General features: G+C 37.2%; 5 protein-coding genes and 1 non-coding gene across 6 annotated transcripts; 2 read left to right on the top strand and 4 right to left on the bottom strand.

The window, feature by feature from the left end:
• Nucleotides 1–1,237: 1,237 nt before the first annotated feature.
• Nucleotides 1,238–3,802, bottom strand: LOC111801624 (Calcium-binding EF hand family protein). Its single transcript, XM_023685677.2, has 6 exons — nt 2,482–3,802; nt 2,254–2,356; nt 2,110–2,175; nt 1,871–2,026; nt 1,701–1,797; nt 1,238–1,619 (listed from the first exon to the last, which is right to left on the bottom strand). Exons 1-6 carry the CDS (start codon nt 2,972–2,974, stop codon nt 1,494–1,496), a joined length of 1,041 nt encoding a protein of 346 aa, XP_023541445.1. The 5' UTR covers nt 2,975–3,802; the 3' UTR covers nt 1,238–1,493.
• Nucleotides 3,803–4,726: 924 nt separating this feature from the next.
• LOC111801626 (thylakoid lumenal 17.4 kDa protein, chloroplastic-like) lies at nt 4,727–6,940 on the bottom strand. The gene is made up of 4 exons (XM_023685679.2): nt 6,736–6,940; nt 6,218–6,342; nt 5,233–5,479; nt 4,727–5,058 (listed from the first exon to the last, which is right to left on the bottom strand). The coding sequence occupies exons 1-4, from the start codon at nt 6,851–6,853 to the stop codon at nt 4,835–4,837; spliced, it is 714 nt and encodes a 237-aa protein (XP_023541447.2). The 5' UTR covers nt 6,854–6,940; the 3' UTR covers nt 4,727–4,834.
• Nucleotides 6,941–8,085: 1,145 nt separating this feature from the next.
• OPT6 (oligopeptide transporter 1) lies at nt 8,086–11,396 on the top strand. The gene is made up of 6 exons (XM_023685680.2): nt 8,086–8,804; nt 9,081–9,178; nt 9,279–9,848; nt 9,938–10,196; nt 10,305–10,487; nt 10,578–11,396. Exons 1-6 carry the CDS (start codon nt 8,322–8,324, stop codon nt 11,184–11,186), a joined length of 2,202 nt encoding a protein of 733 aa, XP_023541448.2. The 5' UTR covers nt 8,086–8,321; the 3' UTR covers nt 11,187–11,396.
• Nucleotides 11,397–12,270: 874 nt separating this feature from the next.
• LOC111801628 (putative pectinesterase/pectinesterase inhibitor 34) lies at nt 12,271–14,542 on the bottom strand. Its single transcript, XM_023685683.2, has 3 exons — nt 13,559–14,542; nt 13,329–13,465; nt 12,271–13,108 (listed from the first exon to the last, which is right to left on the bottom strand). Exons 1-3 carry the CDS (start codon nt 14,485–14,487, stop codon nt 12,408–12,410), a joined length of 1,767 nt encoding a protein of 588 aa, XP_023541451.2. The 5' UTR covers nt 14,488–14,542; the 3' UTR covers nt 12,271–12,407.
• Nucleotides 14,543–16,498: 1,956 nt separating this feature from the next.
• TRNAA-CGC (transfer RNA alanine (anticodon CGC)) lies at nt 16,499–16,571 on the bottom strand. Its single transcript has one exon. It is a non-coding gene; the product is annotated as a tRNA-Ala (tRNA).
• A 5,464-nt stretch (nt 16,572–22,035) lies between these two features.
• Nucleotides 22,036–25,081, top strand: LOC111801631 (uncharacterized). Its single transcript, XM_023685687.2, has 4 exons — nt 22,036–22,298; nt 23,292–23,789; nt 23,874–24,017; nt 24,700–25,081. The coding sequence occupies exons 1-4, from the start codon at nt 22,194–22,196 to the stop codon at nt 24,811–24,813; spliced, it is 861 nt and encodes a 286-aa protein (XP_023541455.2). The 5' UTR covers nt 22,036–22,193; the 3' UTR covers nt 24,814–25,081.
• The last annotated feature ends 2,143 nt before the right edge of the window (nt 25,082–27,224 follow it).

Below are 27,224 nucleotides of genomic sequence, written 5' to 3' on the forward strand. Positions count from 1 at the left end.
TGAGGCTCATGCTTACGGTTACCTACAGGATCATCATAATCTGGTCTGTCAACCATCAAAATCTTCCTCATCTCTGTTTGGAATCCATCCTTCATGGAAGAAAAGATTACTGCAAGGTTACCAACACAATACACATTGTATAACTTTCCTGAGTGAAAATTACTCACAACAGCTCAGAAATTCTCATCCAGGTCAGATTCCTGAAACAGATCAAACTCATCAGAACTGTTCTTAACGAATCTGTTGACATAAAACTATATACTTGTATAATATCTGGATCTCTCATGTCTCTGACAGTAGGGACTAGAGAAGTTGTTAAAGAGAAAAGTAAATAGCTTCCAAACATGAAAAACCACATATTCACCACTTTACAGTATACCTTGTTAGGAGAGTGATTAAGATTCATCTTAGTATTGGAGGCCCCTAACTCTCCTGCAATGGAAGGAAGAAAAAAGGGAGGTTATCTGTCTCTTAAGCTATGGCACTGAGCGATTTCTGTGATGTTGAAAGATTATGTTACCTGTAGAGAAGGAAGGCAGTGATTTTGGAGGCCATGACTGATCTTTCTACTTCTTCGTGTAAGAAAGAAAGGAATGGTTTCTAAAGTTGCATGCACTGCCTGCCTTGTCTGCCCTTCATCAGAGCCAACTTAAAGCCTTTTTTCTTTTTAAATGTTTTCATTGAAAAGTACTCAAACATGATGGAAGGTGGCCTCCATAAAAAAAGACCTCCAATAGCAGCAGCCATTTTCTGTTAGGCTAAGCTGCCTCCCATGTATAACATTGTGGCAAGGACCATTTGGAAGTGGAACGACAGAAGATTACTTTTTTTTTTATAAAAAAATATATATCTTGAGAAAACTCAAAACAGAACCTATAATATTCAAGAATCAACAACGCAGGTAGTTACTAAAGTTCCAATACATCAATCAAAGGCATTTGAGTTCATATTTGTCTCTTTAATCATTGTAGATCTATCTATCTATCTATAGGGGTTGATGTCATCCGTTTCAAGTTGAATGTTATAACTCTATAAAACTAGTTAGCATAAAATCTTAAAACCCATACACAACTGAAATAAAGCATATAATTGCATGCTAAAATTGAGTTTTTTCCCCCCTAGATAACAGGTATATAAATAAATAAACATGAAACAATATGATGAGCACCATGGGCGAAATGAAAAAAGAAAATAGAAAATAAAATGATTTACAATAAATGGAATTGGAAAAAAGAAAGAAAAAATGGGGACAGAAAATCTGTCTACCATAATTCATTTTAATATACAGCATAGACGAGAGGCTATTCTTTACATTTGAAGGAAAACAATGGAAAATGAATCAAAATTTAGAGGGTAGGTGAGTTAATAGTAACCCAGACCATTTTATATTGTTTATTTCCTTCACCCCTATGCAACCCATCATCAAATACAATCTAAAATCTAAGCTTAAGAAAAGAAAAGAAAAAAAAAAAAAAAAAAGAAGAAAAAAACCATCAAAGTTCATCATGGAAATCGTCTTCATAGTCGCCATTTTGATTTTCATATAGTGTGGTGTAGAATACGTACTCGTGTTTAAGCATCTCCTCGAGTGTTAAGAACCCATCCTTGTTATCATCAGCCTGCAGCGTTAATTACAGCATAAAATCGAGTGAATCATCATGTTTGTTTTCTTAATCTCTTCAAATCAACTACTAATATACCTCATTAATCAAATGAGCTGCGTAATGTTGGGCATGAGAAAGTTCTCCAGGATTAAGATACTGGAATAATGGCCTTAATTCTTCCACTGTCAATACTCTGCACACAATTTTTTGATATTATAAACACCCAACACGTTGGTATGAAGCAGAAATATAGGTCAAATGCATACTCATCCTCATCAAGATCAAGCTCATCAAATTTCTCTTCCGCGGTCGGTACGTCGTCCCCTTGAGTTTCGAATTCAATATAGCTCTTGTATATGTCGTATGCGTGGTGGAGGAATTCATCAAAACTGAGTTTTCCATCTCTGTCATAGTCCATGCGCCTGCACATATTAAACACAAGCTGATGCTTTGATTTGCAATGCAGATAGCAAAAGTTAAGAGCTTGAGTATGGGGAAAGGTTACTTCATTTTCTCGCTCAACAGCCAGTTTTGTATTCGGTAATTGCTGCTGTCTTGTGGGTGCAGGAAACTGCAGCACACAAAGATCACATTCCATTCTTACAAGGAAACACATGTTTCAAATTAATGGTTAAAAATGGTACATTACTCTTTCAGTTCATCAAAACTGAGCAATCCATTTGGGTCAACATCAGCATTTGTGAATTGCTGTTTCCACCATCCAGCTTGTCCATGCCCCGTTTCGTTTCTAGCTGTTTCACAATGTTCATTTCAATCCCAGAAAACCATGGTTTGTTTTGATCTATCATCATTCTAGTTTCCAGGAAAATGGGAATTTCTTGAACTTCCCCAGCATTAAAGAAACCAAAAGGCTTACCAATATCTTCCTCTGTAAACTGCGGCAGATATTCGTGGAAAGATATGGCGCCATCTCCGTTCTTGTCGTAGAACGCTAACTCTCTCCCCGTTCTGCTGTTCAATTTGTTGATGGTTTGCTCAGTAATCCAATTGCTCATCTCCTCGTAGTTGATAAGCCCATCTTTTGGGGAGTGGTCCACCAAAGGAAACAATACGACCAACCTCGACGAAATGTTCAATCTCCCTTCGTCGTTGGAATCTCTGTAAGCCTCGGGAATCTTTGCCTTCGCAGTTTGTTCCACTCCAATCACGTTTCCTCGGCTTCCCAATTCACGTTCCTCTGCGATTCTTTCCAATTCTGCCACAAGAGGATCAAAAGTGGGGGTTCGGAATTTGTAACCTAGGCGACGAGTTAGTTCTTGACGGTTCCGATCGGGGAGATCGGACGGAGAAAATACGAAGAAAGCAGCGAAGGCGGCGAATATAAGAACATAAACCACCGCCCTCCCCATTTGAGGACGCCGAAAATGACAAGTTCAGGACAAGATAGAAACCTGGATCAGGTGGGATTCCAATGCAATAACCTTGATGGCGAAAACGATTATCTACAGAAGCCATTGACGAAATAGTAGTGAAAATATCGGAGATTAGGATGGGGGAAGACGGTGAACGGAGCACCGTTCACTAAGCTTGCAATATTAGACAATGGCGGAATCCATTCTGAGGCTGACAACTTTTGTATTCTAAAATAGGCGACAAGTTATCCACAGACAAAACAAAAGAATGGGTCTCTTTCCATTTATAAACCACATTAAATCATCAACAATCATTGACCATTCATTACCATTTACATTAACAATAGAAATTCCAGCTTCTTTCCTTCCTCGTTAATCCCATTTATAAACACATTTTTGCAGCACAAATGGCGGCTACTGTTTTACAATACCGCTTAGTTTAATGCTTAAACGTGCAAAGAAGAGATAACCCAGATGAGAGAAAGAAGATGCAAAGAAGAGATAACCCAGATGAGAGAAAGAAGATACAAAGAAGAGATAACCCAGATGAGAGAAAGAAGATGCAAAGAAGAGATAACCCAGATGAGAGAAAGAAGATGCAAAGAAGAGATAACCCAGATGAGGGGAAAGCGAGGAATGGTGCAAAAAGCCTCCAATTTTGCAACATTTCTTGCTGAAATGAGCATCGCAGAAAGAAGCAGCAGGAGCATCATAAAAAGAAAGAAAAAGGGTTGATTAGTTTCCATTTGCATCTGCTGCTCTGTTTGGAATACTCATTTGAGCAAGAAAAGTTGGAAAGAGGATACAGAAATTCACATTTAGTGTTGAGCATGATTGAGTGATAGTGAATGGTATGCATGAAGCTGAGGGTTGGGTTCATATAAATAGAAAGCACTTCAAAAAGAGGTGGAAAGTTGGAAGTAGAAGGAGGGAGGAGTTTGCAGGGAAATTATTACGAAAAGAACATGAATGGTGACAGACAAAAGTGCTTCTGCCAGGCTGCTTCAACTCTGTGCGTCTGATATAATAACAACATAATTTTCTTACATCATCCCAATTATTTTGGCATAGGATTCTCTTTACCACCCTTGTTTGGCTTGGTTCTTCAAGGACTCCCACACTTGAATGTTGGGTAACAAAGGACAGTCAGACATCTGTGAAGGAATTTCAGGTGGCCCTGTGGAATGACAGCTCAAAAAGTTTCAAAAGCACAACAAACTTTCTCTAATCTATATTTTACAGTTCGTTAACATTGAACTCTCTGTCAAAACAACCTCTCATCTTCTGGTCCAGACTCGACTCGACTCGACTCACTGAGTTATGTTCTTGATTTTTCTTTCCCATATTGGTTAAATTTGATATGTAGGCTATTATGATAAAGTTTGCAGAAAGTATGGTGGGTGACCCTTGTTAGGTACGAGTACTGTAGTGTTAGTGTTAGTGGGGGCCTCCTGGTGATGGGCATTTGATATTGATTGGCCACTGATACGGCTTCTGTAACAATGCATGTGGGTTTGAAGAAAAGATTGGCATCTTTTTAGTGACAGCACAGTCAAAGAATAACTCATCCCATGCAAATATACAAATAGATGCGCATCCGGGGAACCGAACCCTGGTTAGTACCGTGGGAGGGTACTATGATACCACTAAACCAGATGCCCTTAAATAGGCAGTTAAGAGTATACTCGAAAGAAAAAACATCAGATTTTGTTCCTAAGGAAACAACTAGAACTTGACAGTGACACCACATTGTTCTTCAACAGAAGTTAGAGGGAGTTGTCTCTTTGAATATGTATTACTTACCAAAATCATTTAAGTTGTTTATACAATACAATACATACACAGACTATATTGAAATCATCGACATCCCAATTCAGCTCTTCCTTCAGGACTAATAGTTGGATTTACACACAGTTTCTGAAGATCAATGTAGCCTATGATTGTGTCCTCAAAAACTGCATCCTGTAATTGAGCATCATCAAATGTGGACCCTGAAAGTACAGTGTTCTTGAACGAAGCTCCTTGGAGATTGGCTTTCCCAAAATTTACCCTATCTAGAACTGCGTTCGAGAAATCGACACCTGCAATATGCAATGTTGTCATGATGTTTGAACCCGTGTTATGAGTATTAATACATGATTTTAGAGTTGGGAGATCCAAATGACCAGCTTTAGATGAATGAAAATCAAAGTCTTTCTCCTTTGTTCACAATCCGCCTGGCTATTGGAGTTGGGGTAAGATAGAGAGAATTTTACCCTTGAAGCTGGCTCCAACGGCATATGCTTTTGACATTACCACTTCAGAGAGGTCTGCACCATCAAACTTTGCTTCTGACATCAACGCAGCAGCAAGAGATTTCCCTTTTAACTGGCTTTTTTCATTTGTGTAGTCACAGAAACGAAGATCAATTGGCTTATCATACACACCATTTGCTTGACCTATAGTGTTGCCAACAAAAGCACGCTCACATCGGTTGGGTTCTGTCGACAGTGGAGGAAGCCTCTGCAAGTCCCACATATTATATTATCAGTTCAACAGGTTTATTTCTCGAGGTTAAATATAATGAGTTGTTTCACACTTGCCACACAAAGTGAACGAATTTTGTTGATCATGACTATAAAAGGAAGAACGTAAAAAAAAGAAGATGTTTCCACACTCTTAAAAACGCATCTGCTACGGAGATGTTTCCACACTCTTAAAAAGAATGTTTCGTTTCCCTCTCCAATTGATACTATTTGTAACAGTTTAAGTCCACCGCTAGCAGATATTGTCCTCTTGGGGCTTTTCCTTCCACGGTTACTCTCAAGGTTTTAAAACGCGTCCGCTAGGGAGAGGTTCTACACTCTTATAAAGAATGTTTCGTTCCCACTCCCCAACCGATATAGGATCTCACAAGACTATTGCAAGATGTCCTTAACCCAAGTTTAGATGCAAGTTCGTGGGTTTGGAATGGCGCCTGGGAATTTTTATCTCACGTACCCAAACATCAGATAAATTTGAATAGCAATTCATTATTCTAAAAGGTCATGTCAATACACTCCAAATAGTTGAAAATTTATCTACGCTACACACTTCTAATACACAAAACTCAAACGTATAAACTATAAATCAGCAGAAAATGCATAAACTCCAAATTGATCATTTAATGAAATGCCTGAAAGCGAAGAATGTCACAGATGTGGGTATTAATTGTTAATTGCCTCAAGCCATGTGGATGGAGAAATGTGATAGGCTATTGACCTGAGTAGCTGCAATCACAGGAGTGGTATTTGTCAAAGCCCAAACAGCAAGAAGACCACAAGCTACGGTACCAATGTGCTTGCAAGGCGACAAGCTCTCCTTTGGTTCAGCCCCATCCACAGTAGCTGCAATTGAACCACACGGACACTTGTTTGATCAGTTAATAAAATGGCATTGCAGATAAGGCTCCATTAAACATAAGTCATAACGATTGAATACACACGATGGGGTTGAGCTCAAATTGCGTTCCCCCAAGCACATCAAAGGGTATGCAAAAACAGGAATTTTTACCAATTTAGAGATCACTCAATGCATTTACCCACAACCAGCATCCTGATCCTAACAACACAATATGCAGCAAAGGGCAGAGACCGGGAAAAGGAAAACAGTTCTCCCCAGATTCTAATGCAATTTACCCACAAAAAGGGTACGATGTGGGGAGCAATCGTTCAAGTAAATCAATGCATAAAACTAAAGTGAGTTGAAAAAAAGAAAGAAGAGGTCGAAGAAGAACTAACCACAGCAAGTGATACGGGCGAGGGAAGGGGCAAGTGGGGATATAAGCTGTGGGCGTTTTGCAGAGTAGAAGCTGCGAGAGAAACCATTCTGAGAGAGTGGAATTGATAAAGCGGCCATTTGGAAAAATGAATTCCCTCTCCTTCGGTCCCTGTGCTTCACTTATCCGTTCTGAGATGTTGGGGATCCGATATTGATGGCGTGGCAGTACACGTAGGATTATGGCTATAAAAAAAAAAAAAAAAAAAAAAATTGTGAGGAGGACAAGCACATTACATTATTGAGTTCCCCAGGAAAACAAAAGCAAAGCTCTGTTCATGATTCAACCTCCTCCATTAATGGGTGTGTTAGGAGGGAAAGCATTAATATTTCATGGCCAACCCTTCCTTCCAACACTGAAATGAAATGAGCTTTGTTTGGGATTGCAGTTCTGGTGTGTTGGATTGTGATGGGGAGGACCATATCCTCCTCTCACTTACTCTGAACACCATAAATGAGGAGGATGTTTTTTTCCATCCAAGTGCTCCCCAACTTTCTTCCACTAAAATTGTCTTGTTTGACTATTGGAATTCTCAAAATAATTGCCGTAAAATATGACTTGCATTGACTTTGACTTTGACTTTTATGTATTGACTTTGAATCTTAACCTGCACTCTCAGTTGAGTGTCAGCTAAATTATTAAAAACAAAGGATGTAATTCCTTCCCAACATTGGAGGGGAAATCGAGTCTTCTAACGATGTTTGGACAGCTGAAGTAACCATAATAAGAGTGTGAATTGGGATATATGATATAAACAAAAAGAAAAGATAAAAGAAACTAAACGACAATAAATATAAAGAGTGACAAAGAACATAACACAACAAAAAAACAATAACAGCAAATAATTAAAAGATAATGGAGCTATGACTATAAGAAACTAACATACAAAAACACTATTGACTTTAGCCTCATTTCACATTTCACATTAATGGAAATTGGAATTGGAATATCTCCCAAATCATATTATATATGATATGTTTTTTTTTTTTTTTTTTTTTTTTTTTTTTTTTATAACAAAATATATGAAATTATTATCGATATTCAATTTGGAGATAAGTTGATATCCCGAAAAATAAGCAATATAAATGAGATGGTGGTTGGCTCACCGTAACTACTTTTTTTTTTTTTTTTTTTTAGGATAAAAAGATACTCAATTAATTTTTATTAATATTTAACAAATTTAATAATTATGTATTTATGTTTCAGTTTCAGATATTTATATTTAGATTTAAATAATATAATTTAGGTGAATAAGATTTGAAATTACTTATTTACTTTTTAAATAAGAATAATGAAATGAAACTGATTTGATTCGTTGACCAATTCCGACTCCCATTCCCATTAGAGATTCGAATCTCATTCATAGTCCCACTGATTCAGTTTCCTTATATTCTACGGGTTGTTTTGCAGTTGCCATAAGAAGAAGAAGAAGAAGAGGAAGAAGAAGAAGAAGAAGAAGAAGAAGAAGAAGAAGAAGAAGAAGAAGAAGAAGAAGAAGCGAGGCCGCTGTGAACACTCTCTCTCAATCGCCTCCCACTCCACATCGCCATGTCCACTAGCGTATCGGAGATCCAGAGCGAAGACCCGCTATCGGCCGTCGACGATGAGTGCCCGGTTAAGCAGGTGGATATTACTGTCCCCAAAACCGATGACCCCAACTTGCCGGTTCTCACATTCAGAATGTGGGTTCTGGGGGTTGCTGCCTGCGTCATACTCTCCTTTGTCAACCAGTTCTTTTGGTACAGAGCCAACCCATTATCGGTTTCTTCGATTGCCGCGCAGATTGCTGTGGTGCCCCTTGGCCATTTGATGGCCAAGACGCTTCCCACTCGACCCTTTTTCCGAGGCACCCGGTTTGAGTTCACTTTGAATCCTGGACCCTTCAATATAAAGGAGCATGTTCTGATTACCATTTTTGCTAATTCTGGTGCTGGCTCTGTTTATGCCACTCATATCTTGACTGCTGTTAAGCTTCTCTACAAGAGACAGCTTACTTTCATTCCTGCTCTGCTTATTATGCTCACTACTCAGGTCTCTTTCTTTATCTTTGGTTTTCAGTCTCCACACAATGCATGCTCTCCTAACTCGTATCATTTATGAATTCTGAATTTGTTAATAGTATCTCGAGATTCCAGATTTGAATCGAACAGACATTCCCGTAACTGGTTTGATAGTCTGTTCTGAAAAATGCGTCTTCTATCTTCTCTTAGGGTTTACACTTTTTGTTTTTCATTTTGAAGAGAGTTGCAATGGCTATTCCTTTTCTGTATTCTGGTGTTCATAACTTGTATTCCTTGTTAATTGTAGATTCTAGGATTTGGCTGGGCTGGACTGTTTAGGAAATATCTGGTTGAGCCTGGGGAGATGTGGTGGCCTTCCAATTTGGTTCAGGTGTCGTTGTTTCGGTGATGTCTTATGATCTAAACCCCCTTTCACTAATTCTGTTCTAGTTGAATGAAGCTATTCATGTATGTTTTCTGACTCGGGGAACTTTGAGATCTGCAGGGCTCTGCATGAGAAGGAAAAGAGGCCCAAACGCGGCACCACTCTTACACAGTTTTTCCTCTTGGCCATGATTTGCAGCTTTGCTTACTATGTTGTTCCTGGCTATCTTCTCCTGATGCTTACCTCTTTCTCTTGGCTCTGTTGGTTTGATTCGAAGTCTCTTTTCCTTCATCAACTGGGTTCTGGCATGAATGGCCTTGGACTCGGCGCATTCGGGATAGATTGGACCACAATTTCATCTTACCTTGGAAGTCCCCTAGCCAGTCCTTGGTTTGCCACTGCCAACATTGCTGTGGGCTTTGTTCTTGTTATGTATGTCATGACACCCCTTACTTACTGGCTCAATGTATATGGGGCAAAGAAATTTCCCATATATTCGAGCGCTCTTTTCATGTCCAATGGTCAAAGATACAACATTTCAAGCATAGTCGATTCTAATTTCCATCTTGATCGAGGAGTTTACAGAACAACTGGGCCTGTAAATCTCAGTACCTTCTTTGCAATGACCTATGGTCTTGGATTTGCCACTCTTTCTGCTACAATTGTGCATGTCTTTCTCTTCAATGGAAGGTAAATTCTCGACAAAACTTCAAACTACAAAGTGTAGGGAAGTGCGTAACAACCTTGTGTAATTGATAAATGTTCTTTATTATATGCAGGGAACTGTGGAACCAAAGCAGAAGTGCTTTTGGTGGGAAGAGAAAAATAGACATACATACAAAGCTTATGCGTGCCTACAAACAAGTGCCAACTTGGTGGTTCATCGTCATTCTTGTGCTCAACATTGGTCTCTCCATTTTTTCCTGTCAATATTACAATGTCTCGCTTCAATTGCCTTGGTGGGGTGTACTGTTAGCTTGTGTCATTGCCTTCTTCTTCACTCTTCCCATCGGCATCATTGCTGCTACCACAAACCAGGTGAGAGGCATGGAACACCATTCCAAACGACAAATCTCTTTGTTTTCATGAGTTCCTTTCTGAAAAGCTTACTCATATTGAATCTAATAATGTCTTTCTTGTTTGCAGGCACCTGGTCTGAACATTATTACAGAATACATCATTGGTTATGCATACCCCGAACGCCCGGTTGCCAACATGTGCTTCAAGGTGTATGGATATATCAGTATGACACAAGCTCTAACCTTTGTGTCCGACTTTAAACTTGGTCACTACATGAAGATTCCACCCAGGACGATGTTCATGGCCCAGGTGAAATTTCTATGACCTTTGGGATGAAATTAAATATCAAATATCAAAATATGTTGTTGCTGATAATGAATGAACGTTATGGTATGGCAGATTGTTGGAACCATCATAGCCGTGTTTGTGTACATTGCAACTGCATGGTGGCTAATGGGATCGATTCAAGACCTGTGTGATACGAACCTGCTGCCTGAAAACAGCCCCTGGACTTGCCCAATGGACAGAGTGTTCTTCGATGCTTCTGTGATTTGGGGGCTTGTTGGGCCTCGTAGAATCTTCGGGAACCTGGGAGAATATGGAGCTGTGAATTGGTTCTTTTTTGGAGGAGCCATTGCCCCTTTGGTTGTATGGAGTGCGCACAAGATGTTCCCGAAGCAGAGTTGGATTCGGCTGATCCACATGCCTGTCCTGTTGGGCGCCACATCGATGATGCCACCAGCCAGCGCTGTGAACTTCACCAGTTGGTTGATCTGTGGGTTCGTGTTTGGATTTGTGGTTTTCAGATACAAGACGGAGTGGTGGAAGCGGTACAATTACATCCTGTCGGGGGGGCTGGATGCTGGAACCGCGTTCATGACAATACTCATCTTTCTTACATTGGGATCAAAAAGCATTGACTGGTGGGGGAACAACACCGATGGATGCCCCTTGGCGTCTTGCCCCTCAGCCAAAGGAGTTATGATTCATGGCTGCCCAATATTCTGATCTCTCTCATCTTTCTTCTTAGCTTACCAAAAGTCTGTATCTCTTCTTATTTTCTCGTTACATCATGGCGTCTACTTTCTCTCTCTCTCTCTCTCTCTCTGTTGTAAATTTGTTCTCTGTGATTTCCTTTGACGTTTCTTTTAGTTGAGGGTTAAGTAAAATGCACAGTTTTTTTCTTCTCCTAATTATTGTTTCTTCTGATATGTGATGTCCACTTTCATTAAACTTGCACCAAGCTTCTTGTGATTGGGTGATCTAGCATGGAAGGTTGGTTTGTTGGCAGGGTTTTGTAGATCACAGGGTTGTAACACTACTCCCTACCTAATGCTTTATGGGTCTAAGTTTTGCATGGATACAATCTGGCACTCACTCAAATATCCAGTGCTACCAAAACCTCCTCATCAATATTTGGGTTCACACAAAATAAATGTTGATGTGATGGGTGGAGGGGGAGTTAGGTTGGGGGTAAATAAATAAGAAACAAAGTAAATGCAAATGAAGGTTTTTCAAATGCCCATTTATTATTTATTTCATTTATTGCCCACCCACACCGTTCCCCATTGCCCTCCATTTTCAACCGCCACAGCCACCGCCACCGCCACCACATTATTACTCTTTCCTCCTCAATTTTTTCCCCCAACTTTCTTTTTTTCTTTTTTTTTTTCTTTTTTTTTTTTTTTTTTTAAATTAACTAATAACAGCTTTATTGTTTTCTTTTTCCTTTTCAGTTTTGAGGTCCAGAACTTATAATATCTGCTTTTTCCATAAAGTCTTATTTATTAAGAGTTAAAGCGATGGTAAACTTGTAATTTCCTCTCCAAAACAGTGGATTACTTTGACCTCTTTTTCTTCTACAGTTTCTTCTTACAATAATTATTATATTTTAATTCAACATGGAATTTTATAATATATAAATAGATTAACATTCTAATGCCTTATTAATGATATATATATATATATATAAAATCAAATATTATTCTGTTACAATACAAATAAGAGGGGAAGCAAAAAAAAAAAAAATGAAACATAAATTAATATTAAGACATTCACCGTGCCAAAAATTATTTAAAAAAAAAAAAAAAAAAAAAAAAAAAAAAAAAAAAAAAAATCACGGTTAACTATATAGTATTTTATGCAGACACTTTTTACGTACCTTTTTCTCCAGCTTCTTGTTTTTCTTCCTTCTTTATTACGCACCTTAGTGCAATAGAGGTGGCCGAATTACAGATTTAGCCCTCCCAGGAAAGCCACTCCGGTGGACGGTAGCCACGACGAGCCGTAAATGAACTGCGCCACCGTGAACTGAGTTGCCTCCACCCTCGACGTTATGACCCGATATCCAGGCCAGGTCACCCTCTGGCCCACTGCCCCACCCGACCCATAGTTCATATACTCACCGTAATACAACGTGTCAAGTGCAAACGTGGCGTTCCATTCCAGCCAACCGCGAGGATGCACGTGGCCCCCAATGTATGACTGCATGTACACAACTCTAGAGTATAGTTTCCAGGGACGACCCAGATACGTTGGGTTGGTGGTAGTTGAGGACGACGCCAGATCGGGGGTGGCCAAAATCCGGCAAGCGTGGATGGAAATTCCAGTGTTCTGATTGGGATCCTTCCGGTTCTGGGCCGTGATTGTGTTCTTTTGAAGCTCCATCGCCTTTCGGGCGTAAATGCTGCAGTTTTGAAACACCACGGCCGCATTGCCGAAGATGAAATCCACCGTCCCGTAAATGTCGCACTCCCGAAAGAATTGCCGGTTCGAATGCACGTAGAGAGTGTCCTGATACCCGATGACGTTGCACCGGTACACGACGGCGTGATCGGCGCTGACTCGGAGGGCCACCGCCTGGTGCCGAGCCGGTCCGGCCCAGTTCACAAATGTCATGTCCCTCAAAATGATACCGGCGCCGCTGACGGCTGTGACCCCAAAAAATAAAATAAAAAACATAGTGAAAAGACACTCAGATTGATGGGTAAAATACCTATAAATATTTTAGAAGAATAAATTAATGAAATTCCCATGCAACTCAGAAATCATATTAGATTAGGGTTTAGGGTAATTGAACTAAATAAATAAATAAATAAATTAAAAAAAAATTAATTAATTAGAGAAATGGTTGAAAATAATTTATTTTACCAAACGACGCCGTGTGAAACGTTGTCACGTTGTCAAAGATACTCTTGCCGCCCGAAATCACAGTTTTACCCTTCCCATCCCCAACAAACATCAGATTCGTTTTCTTCCTCCCTACCTTCAGGTTTTTCTCTTCGTACCTGTACGTAGAAAGGACAAGAAGGGTATTTCCGTAAATTCACCATGACAAAATCGTAATTCAAAAATATTAATTGAAGTGTACATTTATTTACCTTCCTGCCATCACGTAGATGATCGTCTTTCTGGTACTGAATTCCGGTGCCTTTTTTATCGCTTCTGCGATCGTCTTTACCGTTCCATTCCCGTCCTTCGAGACCACAATATCGGCCTGCAACACCCCAACCGGCAACGTCAGCAACCGCCTCTCTCTCCGGCTCATCCACCCGGGGAAGTTACCAGAATCATCCTCCTTCTCGGCGGCGTTCATCAAGCGTCGCTTGTTCTGAATCGGCACTCCGGAAAAGTCGTTCCTTACGCTACCGGAAAACAACGCCAGGCAATTGCTCACAAGCTCAGACAAATTGTGGAGTTTGTCAGTCATTTGATCTTTAACATTGCCGCTGAGTTGGGAGAATCCGTCCGTACAGGTGTCTTGATTGGTGAGGGCGGCGCTGAGCCAGGTGATGACGTCATCGGAGGAGGAGGAGGAGGCGAGGGGATGCGGGCGGCTGTCAGAGGAAGGCGGCGCAAGGGAGTGAAAAGAGCGGGTTAGGGCATGGACGGAATCATCGAGGAGTTCAAGACAGGCGTCGTAGGCGGAGCGAAGGGGAAGATCCATATGAAGAGAGGAAAGGTGGGAGGATGAGTAGAGGGCTTCATTGAGATGGTGGAGAGTCAAATTGAAGGAAATGTGAACGAGATCCCGTTCGTTGGCGCTCAGAGATCCAGGGAAATCCATGAGCGAGTCCACACAGAGAGCCGGGAGCCGACTTCGGGCACAGGCCTTGGAAATTGCCCGGGTCGGTTTTCGAGGGAGTTTCGGGTCGGAAGAGGTTCGGAGTCCGAGGAGTGAAGTGGGGGAGACGGCGGCGGCGGCGGCGGCGGGGAGGATGAGAATGAGGGACAGAAGAGAGAGAACGGGAAGTGGTCCTCTCCTTGGGTTGGCAGCAGGGTGGGTTTCATTGAGGCGGCGACACCCCATTTTCGGAGAGGAGAGGAGAGAGAGTGATCCGAAATGGTAAAGGAGGAGCTGAGGATAGAGTGATTTTAAGGGATAAATATTTCAACTCTAAACTCTTATCTCACTCTTCAAATCTAACATTACATTTTGTAGGTGAAATGTTATCCACGGTGGACCTTTGGAGTCTTCGAACAACCTCTTCTTAATCAAGATTTATTCCACTTTTGACCACACTCTCCACGTAGGTTTACAGCTTTTTTGTTTTTGGGCATGACTTGGATGAAACTACCTACTTCTACGATGGTATGATAGTATTCACTTTTTTTTTGTTTCCCAATTAGTTTCATACTAATAAAAATAATATATTTTTTCCCTCAAGACTCCCAACAATCCTCGATGTAGCCCGAGTTCTAGGGTGGCTTCATCCCTCTAATTTCATTTTCTTTTTAGGGACGAAATTGGTAGGTTTGAAATAAAAAAGAAAAAGAAAAAATAGGGCATGAATTAGAATTATAATTAGAATTATAATGCCTCACATGAATGCAAAATTATTGGGAATATGAAATAAATGAGTATTATTATTTACTCATTGCTTAATCAACCATCATTATTATGATTTTATTAATTTTGAAATTTGAAAAAGCTGAGTCATAAATGAATTTGGTCAGCTTAATAACAAATTAGAATTTTAGTTCCCAAGATTAGATTAACAAAAGATGCAAGAAGAAGGTTTTATTTAGTTTAATGAGAAATAATTATTTATTTGTTTTATAAAAGAAACATTTATTTATTTGTTTTATAAAAGAAATAATTTTGAAGCACCTTCCACCCTCCTTTTATTCCCTACCTCTTTTAGTACTTAATATTCCACTTCACATCACTTTGTTTCCCCCCTTTTCTTTTCTTTTTTGTTGGTATTTTCATCTAAAAAATATGGTTTTACTTGGGAAGAAGAAAGAGAGGATCTTGATTAGTGGGAACCAATGAATGTGGACTTTATATTATAAAGTTAACTATAAAGATTATTATGCCATGGAATGCCCATTTAAATTGTGTAAATTCACCTAAGTCTACATAAATACATCCAACTTTTGCAAAACTTATTTATTTTATGTGTGTATTTGTGTTTTTCTTCGTAAAAAATATGGACAAAATAAAATTTTAGAAAATGTTGTATATTAATAAAGATGGTGTCGCTAAATCCGCTAAATCTAAAAAGTCTTACAATTGTAAATAAACACAAAAAGGAAAGATGATATTCTTCTTTTAAAAAAAACATATTATTCCATTTATAAAAAGAAATCACTTTAAAATAAAACCTAAAGGTGAGGAATAAATCCCAATTAAGAAAATGTCATTAATTTTTTTATTTGTGGTGTTCGATTAGAATAGGATATTCTTTCATTATCATATTTATATAACTTCATACGTTAAATTGGATCCTAAAAAACTTTATAAATTAGATCATGGTTAGAAGAGAAGTTTGATGCATAGACTGAATTAGCTACTTGAGTCTTTGAGTGGTATGAGTTGTACACCTAGAACCAAAAGAAAAGCTCATAGTCTCCTATTAGATCCAAGATGCAATGAGAGCCTACGAAGTATTATTTGTATATGAAATTTTGCGGTAGATTGTTCCTTAGAAAGACAGCAAATTTGGGGTTTTAAACAAAAAAAACATATTGTAAGGGGGGCATGTTAGGATGGGAAGGAGAGCTACAAATTTGATTAGACATTAATAATGTGCATGTGGTTGGTTGTTTGTTTTGGGGGACAAACCCCAATTCCACCAATTTCATCCACATGATTTCCCACAAAATTCTTCTCTTTTTCATTCTTCATCTTCCAATCATGTGTTTCCCAAACCCTTTTCTTCTATCATAACACTCCCTATTATTGGAACCCGAGTCACTGGGTCAGAAATCGGTCCGGTCCAAACTACGAAAGTCAATGCCGGTCCTGTCAACGAGTCTCCGTTAAACGTTGCGTTTTACCGCAAAAATTCGAATTTTAAATAAAACCAAAAAAAAAATGGAGGTGCGGGGAATCGAACCCCGTGCCTCTCGCATGCGAAGCGAGCGCTCTACCATATGAGCTACACCCCCGATGTTGAATCCTCGTTACAGTTTTATCGGATAATTTATATTCAAAAATACGAGCTAGAAATGGGCTAAGCCCATCATCTTATTCAGCGGGAGGCCCAGAGTTGGAGCGTATCCGGCCTGCGAACATTTCTACGTGACTATAATATATATTTTTTCCTGTCCATTTGAAGAAGTTGTTTTTTTTCGCCAGTGCATTTACTTTTTCTTTTAATTTTACAATTCAAATCAGTCCAACTATGGTTGTTTTAAAATTAAAATAAAATTTTATAACAAAATCTTGTACAAATACGCTAGAGGATTCATTACTAGACACTATGTAGCATGTGATAGAACACTTCTTCAGTATCGAGTAACGAGTAGCATGTTGCATTTTATCGTACGATACCTAAAAAGAAGTATATAAAAAAAGAAGAATATAAAAGAATCTTATGCTACACTTTTTGGAACACAAACAAGGGTTTATTAATATTAAGTGCAAAGGATGAAAAGATTTAAACATGGTCTCATTTTCATGTTATGATTATAATAATTTTTGCTTGTGTTTACTTATTTGGTCTCAACTTTTAAAATAAATATAATCTTTATATAAATTAATTGTTTATAAAGTAAAATTACTTGTGAAAAGGTAAGAAATAAAATAAAATAAAATAAAATAATTGTCCCCCTCCATACCTTATTTTATAGCCGTCAAAAAATAAGATCCATCATTTATAAAATATGATTACTTTCATGTTTTTAAAATCTGACTAATAATTCAAAGAAAGGAAGAAATAAGGATAAAATAAAAATATTTTGTAATAAAACCTGTAATCCCATTTTGGACTTTATGTAGGATCCATTTCAATTAATTCTTTTTTGTATCCATTTCAATCACCAAAAGATGTGCACATCCTCACAAACCTCCAAAACAAAATAATAATAATAATAATAATAATAATAATAATAACAAATAATTGAACGGTTAATATATTACATACTTTCCATTAATATTAGTGTTGCTCTTCCCTACAATTCAAAGCTTCCTTTCATTACATTAATAATTCTAACAAAAAAAATATTCATATTATTTAAAAAGTTACAGTATTATCTTTAATTTTTTTTTTTAAATATGCTTGAAATAGAAATATGTGGTAATTAAGATATTTGTATGGATTAAACTTGAAAAAAAAATATTTGGCTAACTTTTAACATTGCTTCTATTGTAAATACAAATTTAAATGATTTATATTTGTAATATTGAAAAGAATACCAGTATAGAAAAAAAAAATATATATATATATATATATATAATTTAGCGTAGCGTATATGTGTGTATATACATATAAAGGGAAGCAATCTTAGTTCCTAGAAAAGCGAGGAAAGCGTGTGTATGGTTGACACGTGGGAGGCATAATAATGAATCGAGGTGTTTGGGAGAGAGACGAGTTTGTTCCATTCTAGGACAGCTCCATCTTGTCCCCGCATAGAACACAATTCCAATATTATTTTGGTCATGAGGACCTTCACCCACTGCTTTGCTGCCACATTTCGTTGCGTTTTCAAATGGCAATTAATTACTACGTTTTTCATCCCCATTCCATTGTGTTGCAATGCCACCTATTTCTTTATTTTTTTTCTTTTTCCTGTTTTTTTATACCAAATTTATTCTTCTCAAAAGTTGATTTAGACAGGACAGAGATCTGACCACCAACGATTAGAGTACATTTGGTACGTTCATTCAACTTTTAAGATTATTAAAGTTAAAAAAAATGTATAATTGACCTATTAAATAGGTCAATCGAGACGAGAAAAACACTTCAATAATGAAAATGAAGACACATCAAAAATGCCCATCTAAATAGAACTTTGTTAGTTCGTAGGTTTGTTTCCTAATCAAATTCAATTAATTTTTTAATTTCAGGATCAAATTAAATTTTGTCATCAGGAATCATTTTTTTTTTTTTAATAATTGTTCAAAAATAAAAGAATAGGTTGGTTATTATGGAAAATGAAGGATTTAATGCAAAATGTTGATTGATCTATGAGAGTTTGAATGTAAATTTGCGTCTCTAAAATGTGGAGAGAGAGAGAGAGAGTGATGTTGGATGGTTAAGATTTATAGGCTAATTATTGTTGTGAATCCAACGAAAGGGTGCCCTCTAAAGACTTGTAATTTTCAAAATGTGAACATATATATATTAAATATTTTTTAAAAAACTGTGTATTAAAAATATTTATGTTAATATGATTACCCTAAAACAAACCATATTAAAAACAAAATTAATTATAAAAATAAGTTAAATAAGTTTTTTCATATTTTTAATTTCAACTCCTAACTCAAATCCCACGTGTTTATTTCTCAATAATACAAATTAGGGACTTGATTTATGGCGAATTGCATTTGGATACGCACATTTTCTTAAATAGTGAGCAAAAAGTTGATTTATTCTCGTCTTAAAGTCCCAATCATATCATATCAATATCAAACCATTGTACTTAGACTTCATTTCTATTATTATTATTATTTTATTTTCGTATAGTCGTTTTTGCAAATGGAGGGCTCAAAGCATAGTGTTGGGGAAATATGTTAGTATTTAGCATAAAGAAATGAAATAAAAAAAAAAATACAAATGATTATTTGACGAGATATAGTTGATGGAATATTAATATGATTAACACTCATTTGTGTTATTATGCTATCGTTAAATACATGGTTTAACTCTAATCAATTATAATAAATTAGTGTTATTTTATTATTGAAAAAAGTGGTAGGATAAAAAGGGAAATAATTGAAGTTTGAGAAATTGATAAAGATTAGAAAAATGAGTTGGTTAAGTGTAAAGTAGATAAACACATCACAGACATTATTCCATTAATAACCAAGAACAAGAACAACAGCAACAGCTTCAGTACAGAGGTTTTTGACAATGAACCCCACTAACCACTTTTTTTTTTTTTTTTTTTTTTTAATTATTCCATGTCAACTTCTAAAACAAATAAATAAAATAAATAAAGTAATATATAATTAATTGAATTGGTGTAAGAAAAGACAAGCACTATGAATCTATCACATCCCACCTGTTTCTTCCTTTCATTAATTCAATATTTTCAACAAAAAAACAACAAATTCTCCATTCCCTATTTCCCCCAATAATTAATTGCCTCTTTTTTATTTATTTATTATCAGAACACAACCCATCCAAAACTTCGAAATTAAAAATACTCGTTTTTAATTTAAATATTTTATCCAAAAAGATAAATAAAAATCTAAAAGTTCCAAACAAAATTCTTATTAAACAGAATATTAATTCTTCTTTTATTTAAGTGAAAGTCAACCTCTAAATGCCAACTAATTTTTCAGCACCCAATGTTGGCTCTGGAAATCCTTTTTTACGCCCAAAATTTCTTTTTTTTTTTAAAAAAAAAAAAAAAGAGAACATATTCGAAAATTTAAAAGGAAAAAAAAAAAAACATCAAATTTTAGGGACATGCGTACAATAGTACTAAATGTTTTAGTACTTTTGGGATTGAATTTAAAATTTAAAATTTCATTTTTTATAAAAAAAAACAACCAAATAAAAGAAAAAATGAGCCATTTATTTATTTATTTATTTATTTATTAGAAGAAATGAATGAGGTAGTATTTGTTTTGATTTATTTTATTGGGTTTCCGAATATGGGAATTTCAAGGTTTTCCATTTCTTTTTTTCGTATTGGGTAAACCAAAAAAAGAATTTCAGCTTTTCACACCACTCCTTCTTGTTGTTTATTAAGCATTTTGGATTTAACCCTTTTTCACTTTTTCATTTTCTTTATTATTTTATTTTATTTTCCACAATTTTCTTTTGGTGGGTATCGCCGTATTTTTAGGGTTTCTTCCATCTTTTCACATTACTTTTTCTTTCTCAAATGCAAAACTTCAATTAAATACACATTTTATTTTCCCCTTTCCTCTGTATACCTTTTTTTAACTACAATAAACTATTAAACCCCCCTATACATTATATTACAATACATTATATTACAATAAAATTTCTCCATCTAAATCAAACTTTCTTTAACTTTGCACCTTAAATAAGATTGACTTAATTTAGAGTAAACAACTGGATGAAATCCTTTTATTTTTGTTTGTGCATTTCCTTTTCTTTTGTTTTGGCCTTTTCCATGGCACAAAAAATAGTAACATCTTATCTTAATTATTGGTTCTTATGTCTGAAACCATATTATAAAACAATAATTATCCATTCCATTTTTAATTGGTTCCAAAATAATTTTAAGGAAAAAATGTGATAATGTAGTTGAAATGTACTATCTTTTGTATATTGTCCACGTTGTTTCTTTTAATATGGAGACATCAAAATCTTTTATGGGGTTGTTGAATGCTTATGAGTTATAAGAAGAAATACATGATATTCCCAAATGCCCATCCCAACGACCTTTTCACTGCTAATTATCTCTATACCTACCATCAAACTATACCAAACTTTCCATTTCTAGAAAGATTATGTCCCTAAATTATTCATTTTGTCTACCTTTCTTTAAGGAACCTAACTCCTCCTGATATTCATATTTAAATACCTAATGCCCTCTGTTAGACGAACACGAGTCTCCACAATGGTATGATATTGTCCACTTTGAGCATAAGCTCTCATGGGTTTTCCCAAAAGGCCTCACACCAATGGAGTCAGTATTCCTCACTTATAAAACCATGATCATTCCCTAAATTAGCCGACGTCGACGTGGGACTTCCATCATCCAACGCCCTTCACATTCTCCTACAAGAGTAAAGACTATCTCCACAAAATATGACTTAATTTTTAAGTTCTTATGATTGAGGCACAAAAAAAAAAAAACATTATTACTCTAAGTTTCAATTCTTTCAAAAAAAAAAAAAAAAAATGGTGGGAATCATTGTGAAATTGGGATAAATTATATAATATGAAGAAAGTGAATTAAAAAGAAAAAAAAAAAAAAAAAGTATAGAGAGAAAATGGGTTCGTTCATATAAATGGGAATGGACGATCAGCATCCCCACGCTCCACATTAGCGCGTGAATATATTACTATTGGACCCATATTCTTTAGGCTGTCCACAACTCACCTTCATCTGCTTCCAAGAAAATTATCTTTTTTATTTTATTTTAAATTATCCAATCTATACATTATAATTCAAACAAAATATGTAAAAAAAATTAATTGTTGAGGATTAATAAAATAAATTAGTAAAACGTCGGTTGTGGTAGAGGTCTGACCTTTTTATGGGGGAAAAAAAACAAATAATTATACAAACGTCAAATACCATTGCAAATACAAATCATTTTTAGTTTTATTCAATTAAAAAAAAAAAAGAAAAGAAATATTAAAAAATTGAGGTATTTTATTTGTTTTGTTTTGTTTTGTCGTTATATGTGTTGTGGGGAAACCTGATTACATCATAATCATATGGGTGCTTTAAATTCAGTCATCAAAAATTAACTTCTCAGTATAAATTCCTCAGTTTCTCACCTCCAAAACAAACCCATTTACACCCTTTTCTTTCTCTTCTTTTCGGCTGCTCTGTTTTTCTGCTACTCTGCTTCGCTTCTCAACATTTGCAGCGATTTTCTTCAACTTTAACAGAGTTCTGTCTCATTGGGCACTCAAAATGTTCGAGGATATTGGGGTTTTCTTTCCTCACTTTCAGAACTTCTCCCAGGTCCAGCAGCTCGAGGAGTTTTGCAAAACCCACCAGCCATCTTCTTCTCCAATGGTACTACTACTTTCCTCCATCTCTCTGTTTTTCCTTATTGCTGTTTCTGGATTATTCTGTTTCGCATTTTCTTTGCACTGTTTGAAGCTGATTTGCTCCAGAATTTCACATTTCGATATTGGGTGTTCTTCATTTTCAACTTTGAAGCTTTAATTTCTCTCCTTTTTGCTCAAGGGAAGATATAAGCTTATAATGAACCTGAGTTTGTATGCAAACTGGGTTCCATGGCAATTTTTGTGTTGATTTGGATAATGGGAAAGAAGATGGAGGGGAATTTTGGTAGGCATGTGTTGGTAAGTGGTACATGGCGATATCAGTGGAATGGATGTGAAAAGAAAGCCGATAAAGGAATTCTTTCTTTTATCACTTTTTTCTTTTCGTCAACAAACATTTTGTAATGACAATATTGCTGTGCTTCTTTTCATGCTGGATGTCAAAAATTATTTGTAGAAATAGGAAGGAATATAATGGGCTTAAACTCTTCTTTTTCAGTTTTGGGGTTTCGTGTTCTACAGGCCTTCTTCCATTCCTTTTTTTTTCTTTCTTTTCTTGTCTCATTCTGTTAGGTAGACTTCACTTGCTCTCCTACTGTTTGTGAAAATGCTTGTGAGAGAACAAAATCTCCACCTTCGTTATTTTGCAACCACTTCCATTTGGAACTATAACGCTCCACAGAAAGTAAAGGAAAAAAGGGAAATTCAGCCTGAAAAGTGCGCTCTGGATCCTCTCTGGCTGGCTAAAAGTGCGGAATCTGATTGTGAAAAAAGAAACTGAGGATGCCTTTGGACCTTTAACAACACCTCTTAAACCTACTCCAATTAGCTCAACCATTTTTCCTATTGTTACCCTAAATGCTTAACTTATCACTTCTATTTCCTTTCCCTTTTTGCCTCAAACTTAACCAAACTGACTTTCAAATACATTGGTTTCTGATACTTTTTTGGTTGCATCGCCATAGCTTAAATTTATGAGCATGTTTCAAATATAATGCAGATATCCACAATCTGTGAATATGACATGGGTGGGGAGGGAGATCTGTTTGAAGCCCCACAACCACAACCATTTGTTGAAGACACTTTCATAGGTCTTGATCCTGTGATGGCAGCCATTTCAATGATGTCTTGTGCTGAAGAAGTCATCTCTCCTGAAGGACTAAAAGTTGCAGACTTTCAATCGCTTCAAAATGACCAGCTGCTAAATGAGGTATATTATGAGTGTGAAAAGGATCTCTTGGAAAAAGCTGCATTAGAAAGACCACTGCCTGAAGCCCTGAACATTGATATTCCAGTTCTGTACCCAGAAGAAAATCAAATTCCGGAAAACAAGCCACTCCCTGATGTCTCGATCCAGAAAAGTACCAGCTCGGGGGGGTTAAGCTCAATGGATTTGTTGAAAGAACCTACCATCAAGCCAAGTTTAATAGATTTCCCTGGCATGGATTTCAGTTCTGCTTATGGGATGAGGAGAGCATTTAGTGAAGGAGATATCAAGGTAAGACATGTTACAACAATGGTCAGTTGTTTCTAGGCTTTGGACTTGATAGATCTTTAATTTTTTGTTTTTTTTGGGCTGCAGACACTCGGCAATGACAAGATAGGCATGATCCATTCTTCCTTCCAACGACCCTTGTTTAGCAATTGTATCAACGAGGAACGCCTAGAAAAGCTTTACCGATACAGGAACAAGAAGACAAAGAGGAATTTTGGGAGAAAGATCAAGGTAAAAAGAAAACAGAATGTTACGTTTCATTTCAAATTATCAGAAACTTATCATAGCCCTTTCAGGAACTCCCACTCTAGGCCTGTATGCATGTAATCCCCCGCCCAAACCCACCGTTGGTAGATATTGTCTTCTTTGGGCTTTCCCTTTCAGGTTTTCCTTAAGGTTTTTAAAACGCGTATGCTAAGGAGAGGTTTCCACATCCTTATCAAGAATGTTTCGTTCTCCTTCCCAACCGATGTGGGATCTTACAAGCCACCCTCCTTCTGCCCAATGTCCTCGCTGACACTCGTTCCCTTCTCCAATCGAAATGGGACCCTCCAATCCACCCCGTTCGTATCCACCTCCTTTTGGGGCCTAGCCTCCTCGTTGGCACACCCCCTCGTGTCCACCTCCCTTCGGGACTTAGCCTCGTCGTTGGCACATCGTCGGTGCCTGGCTCTGATACCATTTGTAATGCCCCAAGCCCACCGCTAGCAGATATTGATCTCTTTGGAATTTCCCTCGAGGTTTTTAAAACACATCTGCTAGGGAGAAGTTTCCACGCCCTTATAAATAATGTTTCGTTGTCCTTACCAACAACAAGTTGTCGGTGGGATCTTACACACATATTCTTGCATATACAGTTTCTAATCTTGGTGAATTGTTGTTCATAAATTTCATTGTATGGTCTGGTTTTCAGTATGCTTGTAGGAAGGCTCTTGCAGACAGTCAACCTAGGATCCGTGGAAGGTTTGCGAAGACGGACGAAAGTGAAGTCAAGGGCAGTAGCTCACTCTCAATGCTGTTTCTATGAGAAAAATAAGAATGAAAAGCAATATAGGCACGAGAAGCTTGTTGTGAAGATGAGGTGGGAGAGTTGAGCAGAAGCCATAGAGTTTATGTTTGTGGAAAGTTCAGATTGAATCTCACTCAATAAGATCCACAAACCAAGAAGGCTATAGGGTATTTTGTCATATTATGATTTGTATTACTATCTTTTGTACACTAGAATGGTTGCCTACATTTGTGTATATATATATATTATCCGTTGAATAAAATAGGAAATAAAAGTTCTTTGTTTATTAAGTTTGTACGAGATGGGCGTGCTGTGCTGTTCAGCTGATAGAACTAAGCCTACTTTGTCAAATATATCTTCAACCAAAGAGTGTTCAAACAATTAACCTGACCTTAGGATAGATTTTGTGAAATCGGAGGAGAACAAAATATTATTTATACGGGTGTGGAAACGTTCTTCTAGCAAACACATTTTAAAAACTCTGAGGGAAAGCCCAAAAGAAAATGTCCAACTCATTGACAGCAGTGGACTTGGACCGTTATAAATAGTATCAGAGCCAGACATTGGACGATGTGCCGAGAAAACTGAGCCCCGAAGGGGATGGACATGAAACGGTGTGCCAGCAAGAACGCTGGCCCGATAGGGAGTGGATTGGAGGGAGGGTCCCACATCTCTCGGAGAAAGGAACAAGTTCCAATGAGGACATTGGGTCCCAAAGGAGGGTATTTATAAGGGTGTGAAAACTAAAACCTCTCACTAACCGACCTGTTTTAAAAACCTTGAAAGGAAGTCGAACGAGAAAACCCGAAGTCTAAAAAAGAAAATCTATAGAAGACAATATCTCTCTATGTAGATTTGGGCAGTTACATGTTTGGTTTTAGAATTAATGTGGATGACAGATGCTTGGATATCTTATGGGTTGAGTCCATTCAACTTCTGGACCCAAGACCCGAACAAACTCAATTGGGTTTTGTCTACCTCAACTTGATTTTCAATCCAACTCAATCCAACTCAATCCAAATTGTTGGGTTACTCGGGGTTATTGGTTTTTTTTCAAGAAAGTAACTGAATGCATTGATTGGGCATTAGCGTAACGATTCATCATTTAGTAACTTCTTTTGCAATTGAAGTGATGATAGTTGAAAGGTAATTGACATGTATTATCGACTAACTTCTGGTGTGATTTCATTGCAGAAAACACCTTCCTGGATGTCGGAGATGGTTAGTAACTTATTTGGAGTCCTGGACATTATTGTATATAAATGAATTCCTTTTGTTGTCCTAAGCAGATGACATAAAAACTGGTGATTGGTCCAAATGGTAACAGTCCAGGACCAGACAAAGCATAAAGAATTGTGATGTCAGGCTCCATATCTCCCCCCCCTGCTTCCTTCCTTCCCAGTTCTTGCTTCCTTTCTCAAGCTAGGAGACAATCACTACACTTCTTTCATCTTCTTCCAATGCTGTGTACCACTCTCTGTGACTCCATTTTTGTTCACAGCTATCAGTTTCATGTTCTTAACTCATTTCCTTGCTTTCAAATGTAATACGAGTTTGTGGGAAGAAAATGAAAAGGATTCTCCTTTCATCTTCTTGTTCCCTTCGAAGGGTCTCTGGATTTTCAAGAAAACTACAAAACTACACAAAAACAAGAAGACACCGAAACCATTGAGTGAAGTGAAGGTTCATGTGATGTGTTCTTATTTTTCATGCTTACTTCACGTGATCCGACATCGACATTGGAACTAAGTTGTTTCAGAACGACAGCACAGAAAGAAAGAAAGAAAGAAAGAAAGAAAGAAAACGCCGTCGTTTTTTAACCTCTCCTACATTTTCATTCTCTTCCCAAATTTAACCTCCTTGCTTCAATTGTTTATGTTCAAAACAGGGGCACAGAAAGAAGCAATTTTTGCTGATTTTTCCCCCCCAAGGAATAAAGAGTAGTTTCTTTTGGAGGGTCAACTCCATTAAAGGGTTTAATAAACACAATAATACGAGAATACCCTTGAAAGAAAATGGTGGGAAATTCTCAATTCCAGTCTCTCCCATTGCAGACACCATCAAGTTCCTGTCTTTCTCTCTCTCTCTCTCTGTCAGCTCTCCGTAACCCACATAGTGATTCATCCATGAAGCTATCCATTAAAGTTGGTTGACTTGATTTGGTGTGTTTGAGCAGTTTGGCTGCGCAGCACATAAGAAAAAAGGAAGAAAAGAAAGGTGGCAAAGTTTTGATTTTTGGAGATTAGATGAAGCGTTGGTGGGCACCGTGACACACACACACACACTCTCTCTCTCTCTCTCTCTCTCTCTCTGACTCCACATTCTGCGTCGAAACAAAAACGAAGTGCATAATGGTGGTTCAAAGACTATAAGAGAAGTGAAGAAAAGGATAAGGAAAAGCGCGATGGTTGAGGCAGAGGGAAACCCCT

The sequence above is a fragment of the Cucurbita pepo genome, chromosome 9, assembly GCF_057944985.1.
Source record: "Cucurbita pepo subsp. pepo isolate OVF chromosome 9, ASM5794498v1, whole genome shotgun sequence".
In the NCBI taxonomy this organism is placed as follows: Eukaryota; Viridiplantae; Streptophyta; class Magnoliopsida; order Cucurbitales; family Cucurbitaceae; genus Cucurbita; species Cucurbita pepo.